General features: G+C 36.7%; 1 protein-coding gene, 2 non-coding genes and 1 pseudogene across 3 annotated transcripts; 2 read left to right on the plus strand and 2 right to left on the minus strand.

Annotated features, from left to right (window-relative positions):
- Window positions 1-1,957: 1,957 nt before the first annotated feature.
- Window positions 1,958-2,863, minus strand: LOC147790259 (uncharacterized; annotated as a pseudogene).
- Window positions 2,295-2,400, plus strand: LOC111783735 (small nucleolar RNA R71). The gene has a single exon (XR_002813417.2). It is a non-coding gene; the product is annotated as a small nucleolar RNA R71 (small nucleolar RNA).
- An 8,049-nt stretch (window positions 2,864-10,912) lies between the features above and the next one.
- LOC147790260 (uncharacterized) lies at window positions 10,913-11,803 on the minus strand. Its single transcript, XM_087128651.1, has one exon. The coding sequence runs from the start codon at window positions 11,801-11,803 to the stop codon at window positions 10,913-10,915; it is 891 nt and encodes a 296-aa protein (XP_086984777.1).
- Window positions 11,235-11,340, plus strand: LOC147790261 (small nucleolar RNA R71). The gene has a single exon (XR_015423031.1). It is a non-coding gene; the product is annotated as a small nucleolar RNA R71 (small nucleolar RNA).
- Window positions 11,804-25,836: the final 14,033 nt, after the last annotated feature.

Here is a 25,836-nt window from a genome sequence, read left to right on the forward strand (position 1 = left end):
CGTTGAAATTTCGCTGGAGCATTACATAGTCCAAAGGGCATTCGTCTAAAGGCAAAAATTCCATATGGGCACAGAATGTAGTTTTCTCTTGATCTTTTGGATTGATTGTAATTTGATTGTATCCCGAATAACCATCCAAGAAGCAATAATGTGACTTTCCAGCAAGCCAATCAAACATTTGATCAATGAATGGTAAGGGAAAATGATCCTTACGTGTCGCTTTGTTTAGCCTTCTATAATTCATGCAAATTCTCCATCCATTCACTATTCTAGTGGGGATCAACTCATTGTTCTCATTTGCCATTACTATTATCCCTTCTTTCTTCGGAACATATTGAATAGGACTGACCCAGCTGCTGTTTGCATTTGAGAATCTCCTTTCTAACAACCTCCTTCATCATGGGATTTAATCCTCTTTGTTGCTCAATGGACTTAACTTTTCCTTCCTCCAATTGTATTTTGTGCATGCATAGTGAAGGGCTAATTCCTTTTATATCCGCCAATGTGAACCTATCGCCCCCTTGTGCTTCTTCAATGTTTCTAGAAGCATATCCTCTTGAGTCGAGGATAGTGTCGCTGAGATGATGATGGGTAGTGTCTTGTTGTCACCTAAATAAGCATACTTAAGGTTAGGTGGTAGTGGTTTCAAGTCCAGTTGCGGCGCTTCCTCAATAGATGGTCTCATCGGTGAACTCTTTCTTCCCTCACATTCTAGTGACTCAAAAGTCCTGCTGAATTGACCTAAAACTGCTAACTGTTCTATTCTGTCATTCCAGCTGCTGTCTTCTTCCTGCCCGCTTTCCCCATCATCCCATTCCTCGGTCACTGGTTGTTCTGTCAATACCTAACTTTTTGTAAATAGACAGCGGCATTAGATTAATGCTTGATCCCAAATCACATAATGCTCGACCTAGCTTCTTCCCTCCTATTGATATTGGAATTGTGAATGAACCGGGGTCTTTCTCCTTTAGCGGGATCTTGTTTTTCAATATTGCACTACACTCTTCATTCAATGGTACCACCTTGAATTCTTCAAACTTTCTTCTATTGGTGAGCACATCCTTCAAGAATTTCACATAATTTGGCATTTGCTTCAAAGCTTCAATTAATGGTATATTTATGTGAATTTCCTTAAATATGTCCATGAACTTCTCAAAGTGGGCTTCTTCCTTCTTTCTTTTTATTCTTTGTGGAAAATAAGGTGTTGGTGTGTATATTCTGCTTTCTTGTCCACTGCTGACTGATGTTTGTGTTTTAGGAGGCTTCACAATTTCTGCATAATTTCTGCTGTGTTCTTTCTGTACAGCAGCTTCTACATCATTTTTGTTGTGCTCTTCTTGCACAACGACTTTCTCCTTTCTCTGCTGTGTATCAGCAGTTTCTTGAGAGCGACTATCACCGTGTTCTTTAATTTTTTTCTCCTCTGCTGGGTATTTATTTCCCACTTCTCAACTCTATTGCTTGACATTGTTCCATTCCCTCTCTTTTTTGCATTTCGGTGTCTGCTGGCAGCTTACCAAGAGGTCTATTTCGTAACTCATTTGCTAATTGACCTACTTGAACTTCCAAATTTCGCAATGATGCTTGTTGACTTTGTATCACAGCATCATTTTTTGCCATATATTCCTTTATTAGGCTCTAAAGCGATGTTCCTGGTATGTGTTGAGCTTGGCTAGTTCCCCCCTTGGGTGGTGGTGGCTTGTTGAGAACCATATGTCAATTGATTTTGTAATCCAAAACCCGGAGGGTAATTTTCTTTAAGGGGAATTTGTTTGTTGTACGAGCCTTGTCCCTTCCATGAGAAATTTGGATGATTTCTCCACCCCGGATTATAAGTATTTGAGAAGGGGTTATTTTTTGGGTTGCCTTGACTAACTTGATTCCTGACATAGAAAATTGAGACCAGATTGCTTGGACATTGATCAAAGGTGTGTTCCTCTCCACAACATACACAAGATTAAGCTGCTGTCTGGTTAATTACAGCAGCTATATGGACTGGTGCTTTGATCATGAAGTCTTGCCCCAATGCTAGATTTTGTAAAATATTAGTCACCGAAGCTAGTTGAGCATTGATAGAGGACAAAGCATCAACTTCAAGTACTCCTCGAGTCTTCCTTCTTAGGTTGCTTCTCACATCGGCCCATTGACAATTGTTAGATGGTATTCTCTCTAAAATCTCATATGCTTCATTGTATGTCTTTGACAAAATAGCTCCATTGGCGGAAGCATCAACTACTTGTTTAGTAGCAATATTTAATCTATTGTAGAAAGTCTCCATTTGTATACAATGAGGTAGTCCATGGTGAGGACACTTTCTAAGCATCTCCTTAAATCTCTCCTAAGCTTCACCTAGTGTCTCATCTTCAAACGGTTGAAAAGCAACAATCTCATTTCTGAACCGTGCATTTCTCGTGGGTGGGAAATACTTGATCAAAAATTTCTCTGCTAGACTATTCCACGAATCAATTGTTCTCGGTGCTAAGGTATTCAACCATGATTTAGCACCATCCCTCAATGAATATGGGAATAAGCTCAGTCTAATAACATCTTTATCCACTCCTTGAAATCGAAATGAGTCACTAACTCCCAAAAATGACTTTAGGTGTAGGTGAGGATCTTCCGACGGTAGTCCATAAAATTGCCCAATGGTTTGCAGCATTTGAATTATCACAGGTTTTAGCTCAAACGTGGTTGCTTGTATTTCAGGTATAATGATGCACGGATTTAGCTCTTCCACAGCTGGGTGTGCATATGCTCGTATCGCTCTTTCTCTGTCATCTGCTAAATGAATGGCATTAGCAGTAATTCTCTCTTGATTAGCCATCATCACTGGATTTTCAAACTCTCGATTTAGTTGGGCCATTTGCTGTATATTCTATTTTGTCATTTTCTTTTTTTCCCTCAACCTTCGTCTAAATGTTCTCTCTATTTCAGGATCCAAAGTAAATTCCAAACCCGTAGGTGGGTATATACACAGAATTCTGCAACAGTAAACTCAATTCTTTAGAAGTAAATACAGCAGTAGGAAAACTCAGCTTACTATGACTTCTTGTTGGCTCCAGCTCACAAAAATCTACAACAAGTAAAATAACCAAATTAGGTTCTCCGGCAACGGCACCAAAAAATTGATCGCTTGTGGATGTATATAATAAAATAATGTAAAATTCACAAGAATAAGTGCAAGTATACACTATCACAAGTAGCAAGTAATAAGTAAATTATCGATTCCACAGGGAACCTATCTTTTTGGTTAATTTTATCGCTGGAAATTAAGTGAGTTTTTGGGTAACATTCAAATGGGTGTTGGAGATTTTAACTATTTAAACAAAACTAAAACAGAGTGTCACTGCTGTCGAAAAACAGAAAATGATGAGAAAATCAACTATAATGAGGAAGGTTCGGCTAAGAGAGATTAAATAGATAAGTTGTTGAGTTTTGTGGTAGATTTTAGTTCCTTTTAAAAGATTCTCAAGCCTACTTCCGAGGGTCATGAATGGTGATTATTTTCATAATCGTTGTAATTTCTATTAACAAGGCTCTAGGAGAAGAATTATTCCTAACCCTTCTATTACCCTTCAAGTCTCCTTGCTACGGACCTAGAGTATTAAAGAGGATTTCATTGCTCCCTCTCTTCTCCCGAATAAGAGAACAACTATGTATGTAAAGTAGCTAATTAAACATACATGTAAATCATTAACAACAACTCTTTAATAAACTAAAATCATACCTTTAACATACTTAAACTATATAAAACTCTCTCGCCTCCCCTATTAAGTTTAGCTTTCCATACAAACTGAATTAACAAAGGAATCTGCATCTTCATCATGTAAAATTGATGGAATAAGGAAATAGAGAGTTATCCCGGTTTGTTGCCGTTCATCAATGGAAGTTCCCTTCTCTTGAGCTCTCACGTCCACCTCTTTGCCCTAATCAATCCTTGTTGGTCTCCTTTTCCTTCTGCTGTCAACAGCTGCTGGATTAGGGTTTTCTTCTTCTTCTCTGGTTTCACAGCAGTTCACTGCAGCAGAAGCTGCTGCTGTGTAATTCGATTTTCTCCCCAAAATGTGGCTCTTCTCCTCTTGGTCTTCTTTTTCCTTTTATATTGAGCATGGGTTCCCCTTTAGGGCTGAAAAAAAATAAGTAGTACTGATAAGATAAGGAATCAATACAAGGGGAATAAGATTCGGATTACCTTGTTGATCGAATATCTCAAGCCAAGAACACTTTGTTTGAGATTCGAATCACTCCAGAAGCAAGATCGATCATGTCTAGCTTCAATGATTCTTGTTGATCAAATATCTCAAGACAAGAACACTTGATTGAGATTCGAATCACTCCACAAGCAAGATTGATCATGTCGAGCTTGAATGATTCTACATGCAACCTAAACTACATAGAGTTGCAAAGAAACTTAGCCGTGGCTAAAGAAAGCACAAATGCTTCTTTTAATATATTTTCCAAGTCTGCTTACAAATACAATATACGTGGCTTTATATAGCCTCAAAACGAAACTACTAAAGGCATTCCTAAGAGTTGTAACATTCATACTTAATGGCCATAATGAGCCATTATGTAAATGTAACCTAAAAAATCTTAAAATACAATAACTTTAAATTACTCTAAATTGTAACCCACCCAAAATTTACAACAATCAAACTTCATTCTTCTTCAATGTAGCATGAGTTGAAACATCTTTTTGATAATTTTGACAACCTTTTCTTCACATCTTCATTGAAGTATATTGTATGATTGATGTCTTTTGGTTTATATCAAGTACACATAGGATGTTCCTCATTGGGTAGTCAATGACCCACTTGGACTGCTGACGTGGATTTATCATTTTCATGTCATCCCCCATTTGTTTCCAAATTCGCTACTCCCACATGGTTTAGCATAAATGTCTGAAATTTTACCACATAACTCAATTAAATATACAATTAAGATCGATTTATGCCAAATCATATTTTTTTCACGTTGGACCGCAATAAACGATTTCATGCTCACTAAGTAGAATAAATGTGGTTATAAATGAGAAAATGGTGAATAAGAGTGCAATATTAACTCCAAAAAGACTTGATATGACTCTACCTTTAGATAGTTATCACTTTGTCCTCATTCACATGTATCCTAGGAAAATTTCTAAAAGGTCTCCCAACATATAATTGCTCCGAGTAAAGCATGCTTAACCATGTGGTCCTATCTTAGTCATAAAGGAAGGTGCTCCTTGGTTGTATAGGTAGTGACTTTCATGTCTTTTAAACATATCTTAGTCATCTTATCCTCACGGTCGCTCTTATAAAGATGTGATCTTAGGTGATTCATGTACCCATAATTTACTCAGAAGTCACACTTATTCACATAGTATTATTTTTTCATAAATTACTTTTTCAACCAAATTTAATAAATTAAAAGTAAAAAAGAAAAAAAAAATTAAAATAATATGGAATTTGAGATAAATTGACAAGAATATTACTTTAAATATTTTTTAATTATTTATGGATAAATATATTTTTGTTCTACTAATTGTAATATTATATATATTACATAAATTTAGTAGTTACTCAATTGATCTTTTGTTTGAGTTTTTTTTTTTTTTTTTTTTTAATCAAACTAATGTGTTTTTGTTGACAAACAAAATGTTAGTTAATATGTAAGGAACGTTGGAAAGAGAATAATAAAATTTAACAAATGTGAAATAGAAGTTTTAGTCGTAAAAAGTATACCTAGTTGAAGAACAATCATTCTATTTTGAGTACAAATCTACTAATTTTGCTACAACATAGCAATATAGCATAACGTGAGACATCCGATCCCTTAAAAAAAAAAATTTCAGAACATGCCCACTAGTAGATTCATTGACAAAGAGCGGCTCTGTGGTGGACCTCTTGACAACTGCAATGGAGATTCATCGTCTCCAACTTTTAAGGTAGGTGGAGTTTCTATCGTTCTAATTATGATCATCTTATATTGCATGAGACATCCATTCGAAATGGAGCAAAATAAGGAAAGAAAATCTATGGATTTCGATGTCTATTTCCCACCTAAGGAAAGAATTTCTTCCAAAGATCTAATTGAGGCCACTAATTTTGATTTTAATAGTTTTGAAGATCTGTTTTATTTGGTCTTCTATTTCTTTTATTTGAAAATTCCAAGTTAAAATCCAAGAAATTTGAAAGTATACGCAAAAGCGCAGGGTTAATGGAAATGGGGTTTTGAATATATTTTGAATAAAGTAGTGGAAGGATTTCTGTATTGGAATGGGGAATATATCTTTGGCTGATCCAAAGATTTTCCACCATTTGATGAACCAAAATGGATAATGAATTTTATGAGCATTCTGGCAAAATTGGATAAACCATGAGTGCTCATAATAGTATTATTTTGACTTCTCTTGGAGATTCTTTCAATTCGATTGTAGAGAGGCTCTTCTACCTCATCTAAAATCTCGTCTTCGAATGCTTGAATTTCGTTGTCATTGTTAACGACATTGACAGATGAATCCTGATGTGTTATCCCAGGATCTAGGATTCTATCCAACTTTTCTTCTATTTTGGCCATCGCGGCCTCTTCTTTTGAAAACCTCTTTGTAAATACGTCGAGGTTTGCCGGTCTGAGTATTGGGAGTGACTCATCGACTTTCGGTACAGAGCTGCCTGCTTGTTCTTGCAGAGTACCAGAATCTTTTGAGATTTTCCCCTTGATACTCTCAAGCTGGGTGGAGATCGTGGATAAAATCTTCTGGTAGTCTTCCAGCTTCTTTGAGTCGAAATGCATATTTGCAAAATATTTTATTCAAACCATTCGAAGAATGATATGTTTTCTTTTATGGTTTCCATATGAGAATACCATTGAGCTCTTAATTCACTTTGCTCAGCTTCGCTCAGCTTCTTTGTAGGTTTGGAAGGAAGCTTTTCTCTTTGAAGAGTTGGCAGCTGACATAAAATATGCCTTCAATAATTCTTTGTCTATCTGGAAATCAGCCGTAATGACATTTAGCTGACTTTCATAGACGGATTGAGTATCCATATCTGTATGGGTTGGAGATCTTGAGCCATCTTCATAGTGGATTGATGCCCGTTTTTTATCATAAGTGACCTCTTTTACCTTTAAGGGGTCATACATTGATCTTGAAACTCCCGACGTACTTGGTCTAGAACTCAAGAATTCTTTTACTTTTGATTCTGACGAGGGTTCTTCGCTGAATTTTATTTCAACGCTTCCATCGTCATGTTCGATGATTTGTAATGGGTTTTGAGATACCTTTTTCCTCGAAAGATTAGCATCTTCTATTTTCCAGAGAGTATTTCTGGTTATTTGATCAAAACTAATTCAATGAATCGGTTTAAACATCAAACCTAAAGCAAGATTTGAAAAAGAATAACACCAAAAGAGTATCAAGAAAACACAAAGGTTTTTTCTGTATTCAACAAAAATCCCTCAAACATGAGTATTACATGCCTTTAAATAGGCCCAAAAGATAACCCTAACAAAATAAAGTTCACCCACCAACCACTAATAAATGCTATTAAATACAAATTGAAGAATATAAAGCAATTCATACAAACTTTTAATAAATGCTATTAAATATAAATTGAAGAATATAAGGCAATTCATAAATTGTCTTAATTGGTAGTTCAACTACCAAAGGAAAGTCTTCTAATCACTTTCCAATGTCAGCCACTCCATTATTTTCTTGATTTGATACTTGAATCTTCTTTGTATTGCTTCTTATAATTGCTCGTTCGGGTACATGCACGTGATCAGTTGTTGGATTCATATCATCCCCCTAAGGATTTGTCCTCAAATCAAATTCTTCGTTCTTTCTGGACAAGAACTGTCCTCCACCCCAGCCTACTCTACCACTCCAAGTTGCACCTGAAGCTGCACCCCCAGCGGGTGGAGTAGATGCTAATACTAGGTTAATGTGTGACTCCATCCAAGCCCTAATTCAAACCTTGGTAACCACTCAGGAAGCTAATCTACAACAGGCCCAGGAACAAGCCCAAGCATAGGCCCAAGCACAGGCGTTGGCACTGGCACAGGTACAGGCATAGGCACAGGCACAAGCCAATGCCCTAGTAAACCCTCCACAACCTGTTAGATGTTCAAAGTGGATAAGTGATTTCAAGAGATACGACCCTCGACCATTCACTGGTTTCTTAGTAGACCCCATAGAAGCCCAAATGTGGATTGCAGCAGTGGAAACCACCTTTGAGACTATGGAGTGCCCAGAGAACCAAAAGGTCGCCTATGCAACCTTCGTCCTACAAAAGGACGCAGAGATATGGTGGAGAGATAACAAAATATTTCTTAACCCAGAAGGGGGACAGATGAACTGGGAACGATTTTAGGAGGCCTTCCTTAAGGAATATTATCCTAAGTCAGAGCGACTTAAAAGACAGTAGGAGTTCGCCCACTTGGTACAGGGCGGACTCATAGTGGAGAAGTACAACCGAGAGTTTAAGAGACTCGAGAGATTTGCACCGTCCATGGTGGACACTGAGGAAAAGATGACAGAGAAGTTTGTATTGGGTTTGGAACCAAGAATCCGCTGCATGTTGGAGGCGTTCGACCCAAAGACCTATGAGGAAGCCTTGAGAACTGCCAAGGCTTTAGAGAAACCAAAGGATGAGAAACGACGTGAATAGCCAGTCATAATTGGGCAGAAGCGTCCTCATGAATCAGACCCACTCTTAGATGGGATGAGTGACGCCCTTCCCGACGTACTGACAGGAACCCCAGGAATCAAGATGGGGCCAAAGGGAGGAGAGAGGAAGGGTGCACTATCTGTGGAAGACTACACGGTGGGAGGTGCATGGCCGGCAGCCGAGCTTGTTATAGATGTGGTCAAGAGGGGCACATCGCCGTGAACTGCACGGCCGGAAACGCTGCAGCACAAGCAAACCCACCCAGAGTAGTAGAGCAAACGGATCAACCAGCACCACCGTGAGCTCAAGCTAGGGCCTACGCGTCAACCAGCAAGGACATTGGGAGGTCTGATGCCGGGGTGACAGGTACACTATCCATTTTAGGTCATTTCACTTTTACCTTATTTGATTCTGGTTCCACGCATTCCTTTATTTCCATGCCTTTTGTTGTACAAGCAGGGTTCGTTTTAGAACCCTTATTGCATGAAATTGCTATAAGCACCCTGCGGGGGTAGACTTAGTATCTAAGGATAGAGTAAAGAATGGCCAAGTAATCATAGGGAACCAAACTTTAAGCGTTGACCTTATGGTGGTAAACATGACAGATTTTGACGTCATACTAGGCATGGATTGGCTAGCTGAAAACCGAGCTAGTATAGACTGTCGCAAAAAGGAAGTAAAATTTTCACCACCGACAGGACCTACCTTTAAATTTAAAGGCACAAGTACCGGGATTACCCCCAAGGTAGTATCGATGATGAAAGCAAAGAGGTTAGTCCAACAAGGTGGATGGGCTATATTGGCATGTGCCGTAGACGTAAGAGGAAAGGAAAGGACCCTAGTAAACGTGCCAATAGTAAACGAGTTCCCGGATGTATTTCCAGACGACTTACCTGGAATACCCCCTTCCCGAGCGGTCAACTTCGTCATCGAACTCGAGCCGGGAACTGGGCCTATTTCCAAAGCACCCTATCGCATGGCGTCAGCAGAGTTGAAGGAACTCAAGGCGCAATTGCAAGACTTACTAGATAAAGGATTCATTCGACCTAGCGTGTCCCCCTGGGGTGCGCCAGTGTTGTTTGTTAAGAAGAAAGATGGATCGATGCGTCTGTGCATCGATTACAGAAAGCTAAACAAGAGAACCATAAAAAACAAATATCCTCTACCTAGAATAGAAGACTTGTTTGATCAACTCAGAGAGGTAACTGTATTCTCTAAGATAGATCTTCGGTCCGGTTACAACCAAATTAGGATTATGAAAAAAACGTACCAAAAATAGCGTTTAGGACAAGGTACGGTCACTACGAGTTCATAGTGATGTCATTTGGCCTCACCAATGCCCGAGCTGTGTTTATGGAGTTAATGAATCGGGTATTCAAGGAATGCCTAGACATGTTCGTGATTGTGTTCATTGACAACATCCTCATATACTCGAAAACAGACCTAGAGCACGAGGAACACCTCTGAAAAGTCCTAACCACCCTAAGAGATGTTCGTGGTGTGTATATTCTGCTTTCTTGTCCACTGCTGACTGATGTTTGTGTTTTAGGAGGCTTCACAATTTCTGCATAATTTCTGCTGTGTTCTTTCTGTACAGCAGCTTCTACATCATTTTTGTTGTGCTCTTCTTGCACAACGGCTTTCTCCTTTCTCTGCTGTGTATCAGCAGTTTCTTGAGAGCGACTATCACCGTGTTCTTTAATTTTTTTCTCCTCTGCTGGGTATTTATTTCCCACTTCTCAACTCTATTGCTTGACATTGTTCCATTCCCTCTCTTTTTGGCATTTCGGTGTCTGCTGGCAGCTTACCAAGAGGTCTATTTCGTAACTCATTTGCTAATTGACCTACTTGAACTTCCAAATTTCGCAATGATGCTTGTTGACTTTGTATCACAGCATCATTTTTTGCCATATATTCCTTTATTAGGCTCTAAAGCGATGTTCCTGGTATGTGTTGAGCTTGGCTAGTTCCCCCCTTGGGTGGTGGTGGCTTGTTGAGAACCATATGTCAATTGATTTTGTAATCCAAAACCCGGAGGGTAATTTGCTTTAAGGGGCATTTGTTTGTTGTACGAGCCTTGTCCCTTCCATGAGAAATTTGGATGATTTCTCCACCCCGGATTATAAGTATTTGAGAAGGGGTTATTTTTCGGGTTGCCTTGACTAACTTGATTCTCGACATAGAAAATTGAGGCCGGATTGCTTGGACATTGATCAAAGGTGTGTTCCTCTCCACAATATACACAAGATTCAGCTGTTGTCTGGTTAATTACAGCAGTTGTATGGACTGGTGCTTTGATATATGGAGTCTTGCTCCAACGCTAGATTTTGTAAAATATTAGTCACCGAAGCTAGTTGAGCATTGATAGAGGACAAAGCATCAACTTCAAGTACTCCTCGAGTCTTCCTTCCTGGGTTGCTTCTCACATCGGCCCATTGACAATTGTTAGATGCTATTCTCTCTAAAATCTCAGATGCTTCATTGTATGTCTTTGACGAAATAGCTCCATTGGCGGAAGCATCAACTACTTGTTTAGTAACAATATTTAATCCATTGTAGAAAGTCTCCATTTGTATACAATGAGGTAGTCCATGGTGAGGACACTTTCTAAGCATCTCCTTAAATCTCTCCCAAGCTTCACTCAGTGTCTCATCTTCAAACTGTTGAAAAGCAACAATCTCATTTCTAAACCGTGCATTTCTCGTTGGTGGGAAATACTTGATCAAAAATTTCTCTGCTAGACTATTCCACGAATCAATTGTTCCCGGTGCTAAGGTATTCAACCATGATTTAGCACCATCCCTCAATGAATATGGGAATAAGCTCAGTCTAATCACATCTTTATCCACTCCTTGAAATCGAAATGAGTCACTAACTCCCAAAAATGACTTTAGGTGTAGGTGAGAATCTTCCGACGGTAGTCCATGAAATTGCCCAATGGTTTGCAGCATATGAAACATCACAGGTTTTAGCTCAAACGTGGTTGCTTGTATTTTGGGTCTAATGATGCACGGATTTAGCTCTTCCACAGCTGGGTGTGCATATGCTCGGATCACTCTTTCTCTGTCATCTGCTAAATGAATGGCATTGTCAGTAATTCTCTCTTGATTAGCCATCATCACTGGATTTTCAAACTCCTGATTTAGTTGGACCATTTGTTGTATATTCTGTTCTGTCATTTTCTTTTTCTCCCTCAACCTTCGTCTAAATGTTCTCTATTTCAGGATCCAAAATAAATTCCAAACCCGTAGGTGGGTTCATACACAGAATTCTGCAGCAGTAAACTCAATTCTTCAGCAGTAAATACAGCAGTAGGAAAACTCAGCTTACTATGACATCTTGTTGGCTCCAGCTCACAAAAATCTACAACAAGTAAAATAACCAAATTAGGTTCCCCAACAACGGCGCCAAAAACTTGATCGCTTGTAGATGTATATAATAAAATGATGTAAAATTCATAAGAATAAGTGCAAGTATACACTATCACAAGTAGCAAGTAATAAGTAAATTGTCGATTCCACATGGAACCTATCTTTTTGGTTAATTTTATCACTGGAAATTAAGTGAGTTTTTTGGTAACATTCAAATGGGTGTTGGAGATTTTAACTATTTAAACAAAACTAAAACAGAGTGCCACTGCTGTCGAAAAACAGAAAATGATGAGAAAATCAACTATAATGAGGAAGGTTCGGCTAAGAGAGATTAAATATAGATAAGTTGTTGAGTTTTGTGGTAGATTTTAGTTCCTTTTAATAGATTCGCAAGCCCACTTCCGAGGGTCATGAATGAAGATTATTTCCATAATCGTTGTATTTTCTATTAACAAGGCTCTAGGAGAAGAATTATTCCTAACCCTTCTATTACCCTTCAAGTCTCCTTGATATGGAACTAGAGTATTAAAGAGGATTTCATTGCTCCCTCTCTTCTCCCGAATAAGAGAACAACTATGTATGTAAAGTAGCTAATTAAACATACATGTAAATCATTAACAACAACTCTTTAATAAACTAAAATCATACCGTCAACATACTTAAACTATATAAAACTCTCTTGCCTCCCCTATAAAGTTTAGTTTTCCATACAAACTGAATTAAACAAAGGAATCCGCATCTTCATCATGTAAAATTGATGGAATAAGGAAAGAGAATAAGGAAATAAAGAGTTATCCCGGTTTGTTGCCGTTCGTCAATGGAAGTTCCCTTCTCTTGAGATCTCACGTCCACCTCTTTGCCCTAATCAATCCTTGTTGGTCTCCGTTTTCTTCTGCTGTCAGCAGCTGCTGGATTAGGGTTTTCTTCTTCTTCTCTGGTTTCACAGCAGTTCATTGCAGCAGAAGCTGCTGCTGTGTAATTCAATTTTCTCCCCAAAATGTAGCTCTTCTCCTCTTCGTCTTCCTTTTCCTTTTATATTGAGCATGGGTTCCCCTTTAGGACTGAAAAGAAATAAGTAGTACACATAGGATGTTCCTCATTGGGTGTCAATGACCCACTTGGACTGCTGACGTGGATTTATCATTTCCATGTCATCCCCCATTTATTTCCAAATTCGCTACTCCCACGTGGTTTAGCATAAATGTCTGAAATTTTACCACTTAACTCAATTAGATATACAATTAAGATCGATTTATGCCAAATCATATTTTTTTCACATTGGACAGCAATAAACGATTTCATTCTCACTAAGTAAAATAAATTGGGCTATAAATGAGAAAATGGTGAATAAGAGTGCAATATTAACTCCAAAAAGACTTGATATGACTCTACTTTTAGATATTTATCACTTTGTCCTCATTCACATGCATCCTAGGAAAATTTCAAAAAGGTCTCCCAACATATAATTGCTCCGAGTAAAGCATGCTTAACCATGTGGTCCTATGATTGAGCTACCATAAAGGAAGGTGCTCCTTGGTTGTATAGGTAGTGACTTTCAAGTCTTTTAAACATTTCTTAGTCATCTTATCCTCACGGTCGCTCTTATAAGGATGTGATCTTAGGTGATTCATGTATTGGTTTTTCATAAATTACTTTTTCAACCAAATTTAATAAATTCAAAGTAAAAAAGAAAAAAAAAAGTAAAATAAAATGAAATTTGAGATAAATTGACAAGAATATTACTTTAAAATCTTTTTTAATTATTATATGGATAAATATATTTTTGTTCTACTAATTGTAATATTATATATTACATAAATTTAGTAGTTACTCAATTGATTTTTTGTCTGAGCTTTTTTTATTATTATTTTAATCAAACTAATATGTTTTTCTTGACAAAAAAATGTTAGTTAATATACAAGGAATGTTGGAAAGAGAAAAATAAAATTTAACAAATGTGAAATAGAAGTTTTAGTCCTAAAAACTATACCTAGTTGAAGAACAATCATTCTATTTTGCGTACAAATCTACTAATTTTGCTACGGCATAGCAATATAGCATAACGTGTGACATCCGATCCCTTCAAAAACTTTTTTTCAGAACATGCCCACTAGTAGATTCATTGACAAAGAGGGGCTCTGTGGTGGACCTCTTGACAACTGCAATGGAGATTCATGGTCTCCATCTTTTAAGGTAGGTGGAGTTTCTATTGTTCTAATTATGATCATCTTATATTGCATGAGACATCCATTCGAAATGGAGCAAAACAAGGAAAGAAAAACTATGGATTCGGATGTCTATTTCCCACCTAAGGAAAGAAATTCTTCCCAAGATCTAATTAAGGCCACTATTACTTTTCACGAGATATGTGCTTATGGCGAGACTGTATACAAGGCAGTGGTGCATTATGGACTAGCCATTACTGTCAGGAAGTTAACATGAAACAGCGAAGGGAGTAACATCGATAATAGGAAAGAGCCTGTAAAGTATTTTCAGAGTTTGTAGTATATGAGGTAATGGTTCAATAAAGCATTAAACATCCTCTGTATAGTTTTTGAAAGTTGCTATATTGTTCTTCATTCTCAATCTTGTAAGTTTCTAAGGTTCATAATTTCTTGAGGCAAAAGTTATAACATGCATTCGTAAATATATGAATACATCGTAATAACAAACATGAGTTGTTCTAGAAGGTCATACATTCATAATGAATTCCTTAGAGGATTCTATAAGGGTCTTGACTTTTGTGTCTTGAGGTGTTTTCTTTAGGTGTTTCTTTGGTTCTAACTTGCTTTAGGATCCAAGCTTGCTCTAATCAACTTGAACCATTGAACATAACTCCTTATCCTTACGAATAGGCCTTAAAAGAAGTAGCAAGTCATTTGGAGCACATATAGACCTTGAATTTAAATAAGTAGTCCTAGGGGCATGTTTGGTTATTTTATCTGTAATTCTTGGTTTTGGTAATCAACGTGTTCCAATAACTTTCAAACGTCTTCACATCTTCAGACATCACATAATAAGGTCTTCCACATAATTTAATAGCATTGGGAGGTCTTTTATGTCATGAACCATAGTTAGATATCCGTAGGGGTAATATAGTTTTGCACCATTTCTTTGTTTACCTACTTATCCTTCCTTATCCAATGTAACACACCAAAAAATGAAGAAAAGTCATCCATGTAAGACCCAATGAATGCAAGAAAAGAAATTGAGAGGATTGATCAAGGACATCAATCTTAATAATGACCAAGAAGGGATGAAGAATTGTTACGAAAATTATGGATTTTTTTTTTTAGAAAAATAGTAATAATATATTCTGAACGTGACAAACTACCTAATGACCCCTGAAGATATGGATAATTACGAAACTGCCATTATGAAAAGAATCAGATGATCAACAGTGACCATCTGCACAAAATCCATCGAATCTCGACTCTCAGCCTATTGGAGCAAAGATATTAAACAAGGTAAGGGTTTTGACCCATATCGAATCTCGACTCTCAACAGTGACCATCTCGACTCTCATTACTTGTGGATTCATAGACTAGTCGGAGCAAAGAATCCAAGCCCTATATTCTCCACCTTCAAATATCTTAAACATGGTATGGGTTTGACCCATTTGTAGAATGACATCTCTTTCATCATCATGAGGACCTCCAATAAGATGGACTACATACTTTATGATGAAGTTTTAAAATCATGTAAGATTAAAAGTGTATTGGACATTCAAAGTTATCTATATTATACGTTTAGTCCACGACAAACTTTCAACTTTATATCTATTTGGTCCGTAAACCTAAGACTATGTCCAATAGGTCTTTAAATTTTCATTTTTTTAAGTTCAACATTTTAGGAGTAAGAAATTGAACTACCGAACTTTGTGATCTTAATTCATACCGTATCTACTAAATTATGCTTAGGGTAGTTCATACCTTATTTGCAAACGGTCAAAATGTATGGGTCAAACTACTATAATACGACAGTTTCTCATTAGTGGAAGCGTTTGCGGGTCAAACTAAACTGAGTTTATTATGCGAGTGTCGCCCATCGGACCACTTGAGAGTCGTAATAAACAAATTCCATTATGCGATTGATGTAAGACCGTGACACTAATCATGTCAATTTGAACAAACTTATAAAATGAATTGTTTTGATTGGGTGGCTGTAAATTCAATTGATAATTCCATAGTTAATAGATTAGCAAATAAAAATAATGATATTCTTCGAGACTGCGCCCACATTGAAATCGGACCAATTTTCGTCGAAATAATGTAGACAAGTAACGTAACATTAAAAGCTAATGAAATGTTTAAATTTTATAACTAATAAAAAAAGAAAGAAAGTTAATTTGGTTTTGTATTCTTGTCATATTTGAGTTTGATTTATGTTTGAAAAAATGATGGGAGATTTCGATAAATGAGGGCAAATAATTCAGATCAAAGTGGAAAAAATTAATAAATAAGTATTTTATGCATTGAAATACTTTAACAAATCCTAATAATATAATTCATTAAAACTAATACACCGTATCAAATTTATATCGATTTATTATAATATCATAATCAAAACCCTCCAATTCATTGATATATCGATTTTTTGTATTCATTTAGCCGGCCATGTGTAGCAAATATCATACAATTTGGTTTAATAGTTGAACATACAACTACCATGTTCAACCACTAACCACAAACATAGAGTATCGTTGCATTGGGTTCTATCTCTATCATCCTTGTATATATCAAAGTAATGAGACCAGCCAGACCACTGGAAGCTGCAGTAAAACTGTGTTGAGCCCCAAAAGTTTGGTCGAAAACTAAAAGTGTAACCGCTCAAAGGTGGGAGATGATGGACTCCCAAGTCATCATCACCAGATTTGCAGTGAATAGTGAGCTGATCATGACTTCTTAGAACATTTGTTATGTTTACTGTAATCGGTGGGTTTCAGAAGATTTTTCCATCGATGTTAGTAAATAGGGTAGCAAAGAACAATGACAATAGGAGAGACCGTGAAAGTGTTGAAAATGAATTCATTTTGTAAATATGAGAATATTTGTGAAGGATTTGTTCCACTTTTATATGAGTAAAATTAGGTTCCATTGTCAATTACACCCACTAAAACTAAAGAAACATATTATTGTTATATAAACATATTATTGTTATATTGGAAATGGGTAACCACCACCCTGTTAAGCTTGTATATTTTTTTTATTTATTATTAGTAATATTTTAGTTATTTTCAAAACCAATGGGAGCTATTGTTAACCATCTTTTGTTAGCAGTAACATCTGTTCTAAAGTGTAATGCAATGGTCCTTTAAATTTAAAGTTGATGAACAAGGATGACGTTTCAATATTTTATATTCTTGTTGTGAATGAAGGCAATTATGGACATGTTTGGTAACGAGTTCTCCTTCATTGTTTACAATAAAAATAGAACCATGTTGGTAACGGGTTTTTTAATTGAAAAATATACATTTGAAACTCGTTAGGGGTCTTATGGAAACTCCACGAGAGACTAGCATGAATGAGTTAAACAATACTGAGTAAGTAATCATTTCATGGGTGTTTAAAAAACTGAATTAATTAATTATTCTATAATCTCTTAAAATAATTTTTTGAAGTAATTAGAGGGTGTTTTTCAAAATATATATTGAGATTGAATTAAAAAAATGTAATTCAATGTTTTAAAATAAATAAATAGATTTTTTTAATATATTAACATTTTATTTTTATTGACAATAAAATTTAAACAAATGACGGGGGGCCTTACCTATCCTAACACAAATATCCATTGGTGTGGGTTGATTCCATTATTTAATAAGGGTTGCTTAGGTTAAAAAATTTAAGGTCAATTAATGGAACTGGATCTAAAAAATGTCTGAACAAAACCTAATGCAACCGATGAACACTCCATAGTGTGCAATTACGATATCATACTATGAGAGTTACACTCATCACAATAATGTCAAAAAATATTAACCCCGATTTAGTTTTTTTCACCGTGTCATTCTTATTAAGATTTGAACTTTAAGCAGAGAATGACGATAATTCGATACATTTAGCAGAAGACATTGGGGATGCTCTAATCCTCAGCGTGGATAGTCCGATTGAATCTTTGATTTTGGATTCAGGTGCGTCTTTTCATTCGTCTAAAAATAAAGAGTTGTTTCAAAATTTCAAGTCTGGAAGTTTTGAGATGTGTATCTTGCCAACAACAAAGATTTGAAGATCGAAGTAAAAGGGGATGTCTGCATAAAAACTCTAGCAGGAAATTAATGGACATTAAAGGATGTTAGATATATTCCTAGTCTCAAGAAGAACCTGATCTCTATTGGTCAGTTGGATAGCACAGGTTATGCAACAAAGTTTGGTAAGAGTTCTTGGAAGATTGTGAAGGGTGCTATGGTGGTAGCACGTGGCACAAAATCTAGAACTTTACACCACTGCAGGGTATATGAACAGAGCTGCTGTTGCTGAAGTGTTTCAAATTGAAGTATATGGCACAATAGACTTTAACATATGAGCGTTAAAGGAATGAAGATGCCGGAAGGAGTTTTTGGAAGGTCTGAAATCTATTGATATGAGTCCTTGTGAGAACTGCGTTATGAGGAAACAGAAACGAGTTAGCTTCACAAAGACTGCCAGAGAATTGAAGAAAAGTACCGGGACAACGAAGCCAGTGGGAGTTGAGGTTGAGTTGCAGAACAATTCACAGAGTGATGTTGTAGCAGATACTCGAGAAACTCTTGAGACTATTGCTGAAAAACTAGAGGTGAAGCAAGTGGGAGTTGAGGTTGAGTTGCTGAAAGATTCACATAGTGATGTTGTAGCGGATACTCAAGAAACTTCTGAGATACTTGCTTAGGAACTAGTGGTGAAGCAAGTTGGAGTTGAGGGTTTAGTGACTTAAGCCCTTACAATTTACCTGAGCTCTGTCATCCTAGTTCAATTTACATATTCAAAATAAAATTCTTAATGTGCATACAAATAATTAGATGAAAGTGGAAATCCATATTCATCAATAATGTGATGAAAATTGAAAAAGTGAAAATAATAAAAGTGGGAAAAGTGAAAATAATAAAACAAAAGATAGAAGACAAACAAACATGATGAGATATGTGAGGAAATATGTTTCATCCTGTCATATTTCACCTACGATTTATTTATTTATTTTTTATAAATAGTTTAACGACTATTCAGTCATTGATGATGATATTTACAGAGGTGGTTGAGAATCCAAGAATGGATCATTGAGATTATAAATCGTGTCTTACTCTTCTTCTTCTACAATAGAAGGAGAAGATGTCGAACCGACCGATGCGGCCAATTGAAGAAGCTTTTGAAAATCAGATTTCGAAGTTGTCTGGGCTAATGCAGCAGGTAGCTTCGACTTTGAATTAAGGAATTTGGAGGTCCTCTTCTTGGATAAATCCTAAAGGTGGCCATTCTCTGATAACCAGACCTTTACCGCTTTGATATCTGCGTAGGTATAAGTATATTTATCCCACCATTTGATTTTAATAGTTTGGAAGACCTGTTTTATTTGGTCTTTCACTACTTTTATTTGAAAATTGTAAGTTAAAATATAAGAAAATTGAAAGTATACGCAAAAGGGCATGGTTAATGGAAATGGGGTTTTAAATATATTTTGAATAAAGTAGTGGAAGGATTCCTGTATTGTAACGGGAATATATTTTTGGCTGATCCAAAGATTTTCCACCATTTGTTGAACCAAAATGGATAATGAATTTTATGAGCATTCTGGCAAAATTGGATAAACCATGAGTGCTCATAATTTTGATACCAAATGAAATTGAACCATGCCATCTGATAGTCTCTGTATGAGTAGGAGTGAGGACTAAACAGTTTTGAAAAAGTCTTTTCCGTGTATGGATCTTGATTCCAGTAAGTCGGATTCATGACTATGAATTTTTTTAACTTTGAGTACGCAATTTTTGAAGGATCATCGCGACTCGGAATATGAGTAATTTCGATAGATTTTGTGTCGACTAAAATGAATTCATAAAACCGTCTGGTCTTATGATGATCTTCCGGGATATAGAAGAATCCCGATGGATAGGCTTTCTTGACGACCTCGCTGATTTTTTGGTCGTCGTATTCTAGTTCTACTAGGGCTTCTGGTATAGACACAGATTTTTGAAAATAGGTCCTGATTTCAGGAACCGGAGAAAATCAAACGGTTACAACCGCGTCCGAGTAGGTTGAGGGGACATAAGGTCGCTTTGAAGTGGAAGAGACAGTAGGTCTCGATGAAGTAGCGGCAGATGGTCGTGTTGAAGAGGCAGAAGGCCTCGTCGGAGTGATAACCTCCGCCTGTTTTTTAGAAAGCTTTGCTTTAGACCTGGTCACCAATGTGAAACCAGCATCCATTGCGTAGCTATCGGACGTCATTGGAGTAGGTGTGTTTGAACAAGCAATGGGCTTCTTCCCTTTTTCTGTTGCTTTCTTACCGGTCATAACTGGAGAATGAGGTTGGCTAGGGAGAGTTTTTCTTCAAGAGTAAGACCTCTCTTGAGAAGTAATCTACCAAGGGGTTTTCGACCCCTTTTATAGGCAAAATTTGGAGGTCGAAGGAAGATTAAATGGCTTGCCATCTAGCAAAACTTTGTTTAGACACAAGATTCTTGACATCTTTTTCTAAAACAAATTTAGATGCCCTTGATTCTGTATTGATAACAAAGCTTTTGTTAATTAAATCGCTTTGAAATTTTTGTACACAAAGTACTATTGAAATTATTTATTTCTTCACTGTTGAGTAATTTTTTTTAGTAAAATTCCATATTCCCGAATGGAAACGGACAATGGATTCTTTCTTGTCAAGAGACTGTTTCAAGATTCCTCCATATCCAATATCGGATGCGTCGGTCTCCACTATTAAACTAGCCCTTAGGTTTATCAGCGATAAACACAGAATTGACTTGACAAGGGATTTGATTTTTTGGACTGTTTTGGTGTGTTCTTCAGTCCAGGGCTTTGGATTCTTTTTTAGCCTTTCAAAAAGTGGCTTGTAAATGGGTCTTATATTTTGAACGAAATCAGACACATAATTGAGACATCCCAAAAATCTTTGTAGTTGGGTTTTATCCGTAATTTGGTCCGAAAAGTTAGTGGCAAACTCAATGGATATTTGAATGGGTTTAATGAGACCCAAATGAATTTCAAATCCAATAAAACAGATCTTTGTTTGAAAAAGTTTAATTTTGGGTTTAGACACAACTAAACCGCTTCTTTTGACTGTCGTAAAAAATGTTTGAAGATGCGTGAAGTGTTGATCGATGTTTTGAGAAAAAATGAGAACATCGTCAACATAAACAATTGAAAAGTCTTGAAAAGGATTGAAAATATCATTCATAATCTTTTGAAATTTGGATTGAGCGTTTTTTAGCCCAAATGGCATAACGTTTCATTCGTATTGTCCGAAAGGGACATTGAAAGCCGTTTTGTACTTGTCTTTTTCTCAAATCTGGATTTGCCAAAATCCTTATTTCATATCAAATTTTGAAAATACTTTTGCATTTGAAACTCTTTGCATTAAATCTGATTTATTTGGAATTGGATATCTAATCCAAACCAAAACCTTATTTAAGGGTTTGTAGTTTATTACCTGTTGTGGGACTCCACGTTCCTTCTCTGCCTGGTTGTTGACGTAAAAAGCCGCACATGACCAGGGGCTCTTTGACGGCCTAATAAGACCCTTCTGCAAAAGATCATTGGTTTCTGCTCGGCAGAATGTTAGTAATTCCTTATTCATTTGAATAGGTCGGGCCTTCGTAGGAATATTTTTCTCCTCGAAGTTTTTGACATAAGGAAGATGAACTATGTGTTGCTTCCTATTCTAAAAGGCATCAGGGATAGTTGAACAAATCTCCCTTTCTATTTGAGTTTATAAAGTTTTGATTTTAGACTGGACGGTCTTACTTTGAATCGGTTCTTCTATTCTTTTGAATGAAATTTCTTCCTTCAAAAACGAAATTTGTTTTTCTTTATAATTTAATACATTTATTGATTGAATAATTGTATTCTTTTGAAGGTTATCTATTTCACTCATCCTTATAGGAGGAAGGAAATTAAATTTTATCTCCTTTCCTAAGGCTTTTGACTCTAACCGCTTTTCAAGTATTTTAGAAGGGTATAATTGAGTAATGAAAGGAGTACCTAGGATTAGTTCTTGTCCTAAGTCCTTTATTTAAAGGAAGGAATTTACGAAGTAAATTCTGTCATTATAAACATGGACTTTAGATAATTTGTAATTAATTTTGAGTCTATTGTTATTTGCACCTCTAAGGCCCTCGGTAGTTTTTTCAAAATACTTTGTAGGTATTAGGCCTTCCTCAATGCAATTTTGATCGGCTCCAGTATCTATGAGAGCCTTTAGTGTGATTTTGAAATCATAAATTTTTAAGGTAACGAGAGCATACCATTTTTGATATTGAGAAGTGGTGATGGCTCCAACGAAGGAACTTTGAAAGTCATCCTCGTCCAGGTTTGGTTGCACCGTTTCCTTTCGTTCGGGCAGCCGTTCCTGAAGATTGAGAACTTCTTGGCAAAGCATATAGGATTCTGACCAGGTTTCAGATCTTAATGCCTGTACTTCTTGTTTGAGATTAGTAATCTCTCTTTGTAGGTCTTGAGTAGTGAGTTCTCTCGGTTTTTCAAACCTTTGGAGAATGATTGAAGTCTATAGGGATTTCTTTCTTCCCTTTCAGGTGGCTTTGAGATTGTCATGGCATCTCTTAGTCGTTGAACGATTTTCTATTGAATTTCTATTTCTTGAACTTTTTCTACTATATCGAGTAGAATTTCTTGATCCAGACATTTATGCATCCTTCGCACGTCCTCTTTCCTTCTTGTCCTGATTCATATTCTGTGCTAGAATATGAATCAGATTCTTCTTGGAGTTCGAGAATTTCTCCCTCGCTTGATTGTTCTGTTTCTGTTGAATTTCTATTTCTTGAACTTTTTCTACTATATCGAGTAGAATTTCTTGATCCAGACAATTATGCATCCTTCTCACGTCCTCTTTCCTTCTTGTCCTGATTCATATTCTGTGCTAGAATATGAATCGGATTCTTCTTGGAGTTCGAGGATTTCTCCCTCGCTTGATTGTTTTGAGTCGATTAGAGCCAGTCGTAGTAGCTGATTTTTCAGCTCTTGATCTATATCCAACTCATTGATCTTTCCTCTTATCGGACACTTGTTAGTAGAGTGTCCTTCTTCTCGATATTTGAAGCAAGTTTGCTTTTTCTTTCCTCTATGGGTTTTTGTAGGAGTATACTTTCTTGTTGAATATGCTGGCTTTTGAGATTGTACTAGTTTGTTCCGATACTTTTCTCTGGGCCTGTACGAATTATAAGGCTTTGGATGCATCTTAACCTTCTTCCTTCTCGAGGTTGATGGGGCCTATCCCCTTGCATCCATATTGATCTTAAAATCTTCCAAGCTGATTTCTATTTGATATCGAAGAATTGAGCTTGTTTTGAATCTTTGACTCATTGCAAAGTCTGAGTCCTTCTTCTATGATGAAGGATGCTATTGACCCGTATGACAAAGTCTACCATGGAATTGTTCCATTATACTTTGTCTTAAGACCGTCTTTGATCCTTCTCGAGAAGTGTTTTGGTAGTCCATTGACAAAATTCTCTTTCCAGAATTCCAACGAACTGTCTATTCTAATAAGAACTTTGCTCAAATACATGTCTTTGTACCACCTGAAATCTCCTAAGGTGGGGCACTTCAGGTTCATGAGTATTTCGGCGGATCTTTCCTGGTATTTCAAGGGGTCGCCAACGAAGAATTCTATAAGAGTATAAATGAGGGTGTTGACAGCATCCTCTACCCTTTCATGTTGTATTTCGGTCCTAGTTGATGGACCTTCCTCTTTGATGATTTGAGTAGTTGGCCTAATGACATAGTGGCTTAATATCTGTTGGCGAGTTGCTTCATCGAGATATTTGTCCCACCAGTCCTTGAGTTGCCCGGTAAATCCGGTCACTAAAACTTGAGCTATTTGATGGTCGGATTTATGGCCCTGTAATTTATACGCGCCTGCGGCCATCATCATTTCATTGACAACATTCATTATCAGATAGTCGGACAATCCATCGATATTCCATTCATAGATTGCTAGACCATCGTAGCGAGCTTGAGTTTGTAGAGTCTTTTCTTCGAATTGAATATCCGGAAAAGACGGTTAAGGATACAAGTTTTTCTGATTACTGGTATTATTTTGACTTCTCTTGGAGATTCTTTCAATTCGATTGTAGAGAGGGTTTTCTACCTCATCTAAAATCTCGTCTTCAAATTCTTGAATTTCGTCGTCATTGTTAACGACATTGACAGATGAATCCTGATGTGTTATCCCAGGATTTAGGATTTTATCCAACGTTTCTTCTATTTTGGCCATCGCGGCCTCTTCTTTTGAAATCCTCTTTGTAAATACGTCGAGATTTGCCAGTCTGAGTATTGGGATTGACTCATCGACTTTCGGTACAGAGCTGCCTGCTTGTTCTTGCAGAGTACCAGAATTTTTTGAGATTTTTCCCTCGATACTCTCAAGCTGGGTGGAGATCGTGGATAAAATCTTGTTTGAATAATTATTTTGATGCTGGATATTCTTGATGTCCTTTAGGGTCGGATTACCCTTTTCTCGTCCTTCGGGATAGTTTTGAAAGGACTAGCTTTGACCTTTTCTCTGTAATAATTGTCAAATTCGACTTCTTCCAACGGAGGATGTTTTGAATATACTTCGTCTCTTCTGGTAGTCTTCCAGCTTCTTTGAGTTGAAGTGCATATTTGCAAAATATTTTCTTCAAACCATTCGAAGAATGATATGTTTTCTTCTATGGTTTCCATATGAGAATACCATTGAGCTCTTAATTCACTTCGCTCAGCTTCTTTGTAGGTTTGGAAGAAAGCTTTTCTCTTTGAAGAGTTGGCAGCTGACATAAAATCTGCCTTCAATAATTCTCTGTCTATCTGGAAATCAGCCGTAATGACATTTAGCTGACTTTCATAGACGGATTGAGTATCCATATTCGTATGGGTTGGAGATCTTGAGCCATCTTCATAGTGGATTGATGCCCTTTTTTTTTTTTTTTTTTATCATAACTGACCTCTTTTACCTTTAAGGGTCATACATTGATCTTGAAACTCCCGACGTACTTGGTCTAGAACTCAAGAATTCTTTTACTTTTGATTCTGACGAGGGTTCTTCGCTGAATTTTATTTCAACGCTTCCATCGTCATGTTCGATTATTTGTAATGGGTTTTAAGGTTTCTTTTTCCTCGAAAGATTAGCATCTTCTATTTTCCAGAGAGTATTTCTTGTTATTTGATCCCAAGAAAGAGTTTTTGGAACAGCCGCCGAGGACTTTCCAATATTTGCCTCTATGAGCATGGTTGATCTTTTTGGCGAGGATCTTAATGCTCTTGGAGAAATATTTGTATTCATGAGTTTATAATAAACCCTGAATATGACGACTGAAGAATGAGTTTCAGCCTTGATGTTCAAATTTTTTTATTGTAAGTCCAGCATTAGGGCTGATAATATGTGCGAGTCCTAGAGCGCCAAAGTAATATTTGGATAACAATTGAAATAGACTGATCCATTCTCTAGATTGGATTGAACCATTCCCAATAAAGAATTTGAGAAATCTTCATGTCTCTTATCTCGTAAGGAGATAAGGACTGGGATATCTAACCCAAGTCTGAACAATGGTTTTACAGCTACTTGGACAAGACAGACGTGTAGATAGTTAAACTCTTCACAGTGTTGGAGTGTAAGAGATTTTGAAAAAA

Source organism: Cucurbita pepo, chromosome 11, assembly GCF_057944985.1.
Source record: "Cucurbita pepo subsp. pepo isolate OVF chromosome 11, ASM5794498v1, whole genome shotgun sequence".
In the NCBI taxonomy this organism is placed as follows: domain Eukaryota; kingdom Viridiplantae; phylum Streptophyta; class Magnoliopsida; order Cucurbitales; family Cucurbitaceae; genus Cucurbita; species Cucurbita pepo.

What these genes read in the sequence shown, in the direction of transcription:
- LOC147790260 (XM_087128651.1), bottom strand. Translation starts at nt 11,803, where the DNA reads ATGGTCCAACTAAATCAGGAGTTTGAAAATCCAGTGATGATGGCTAAT.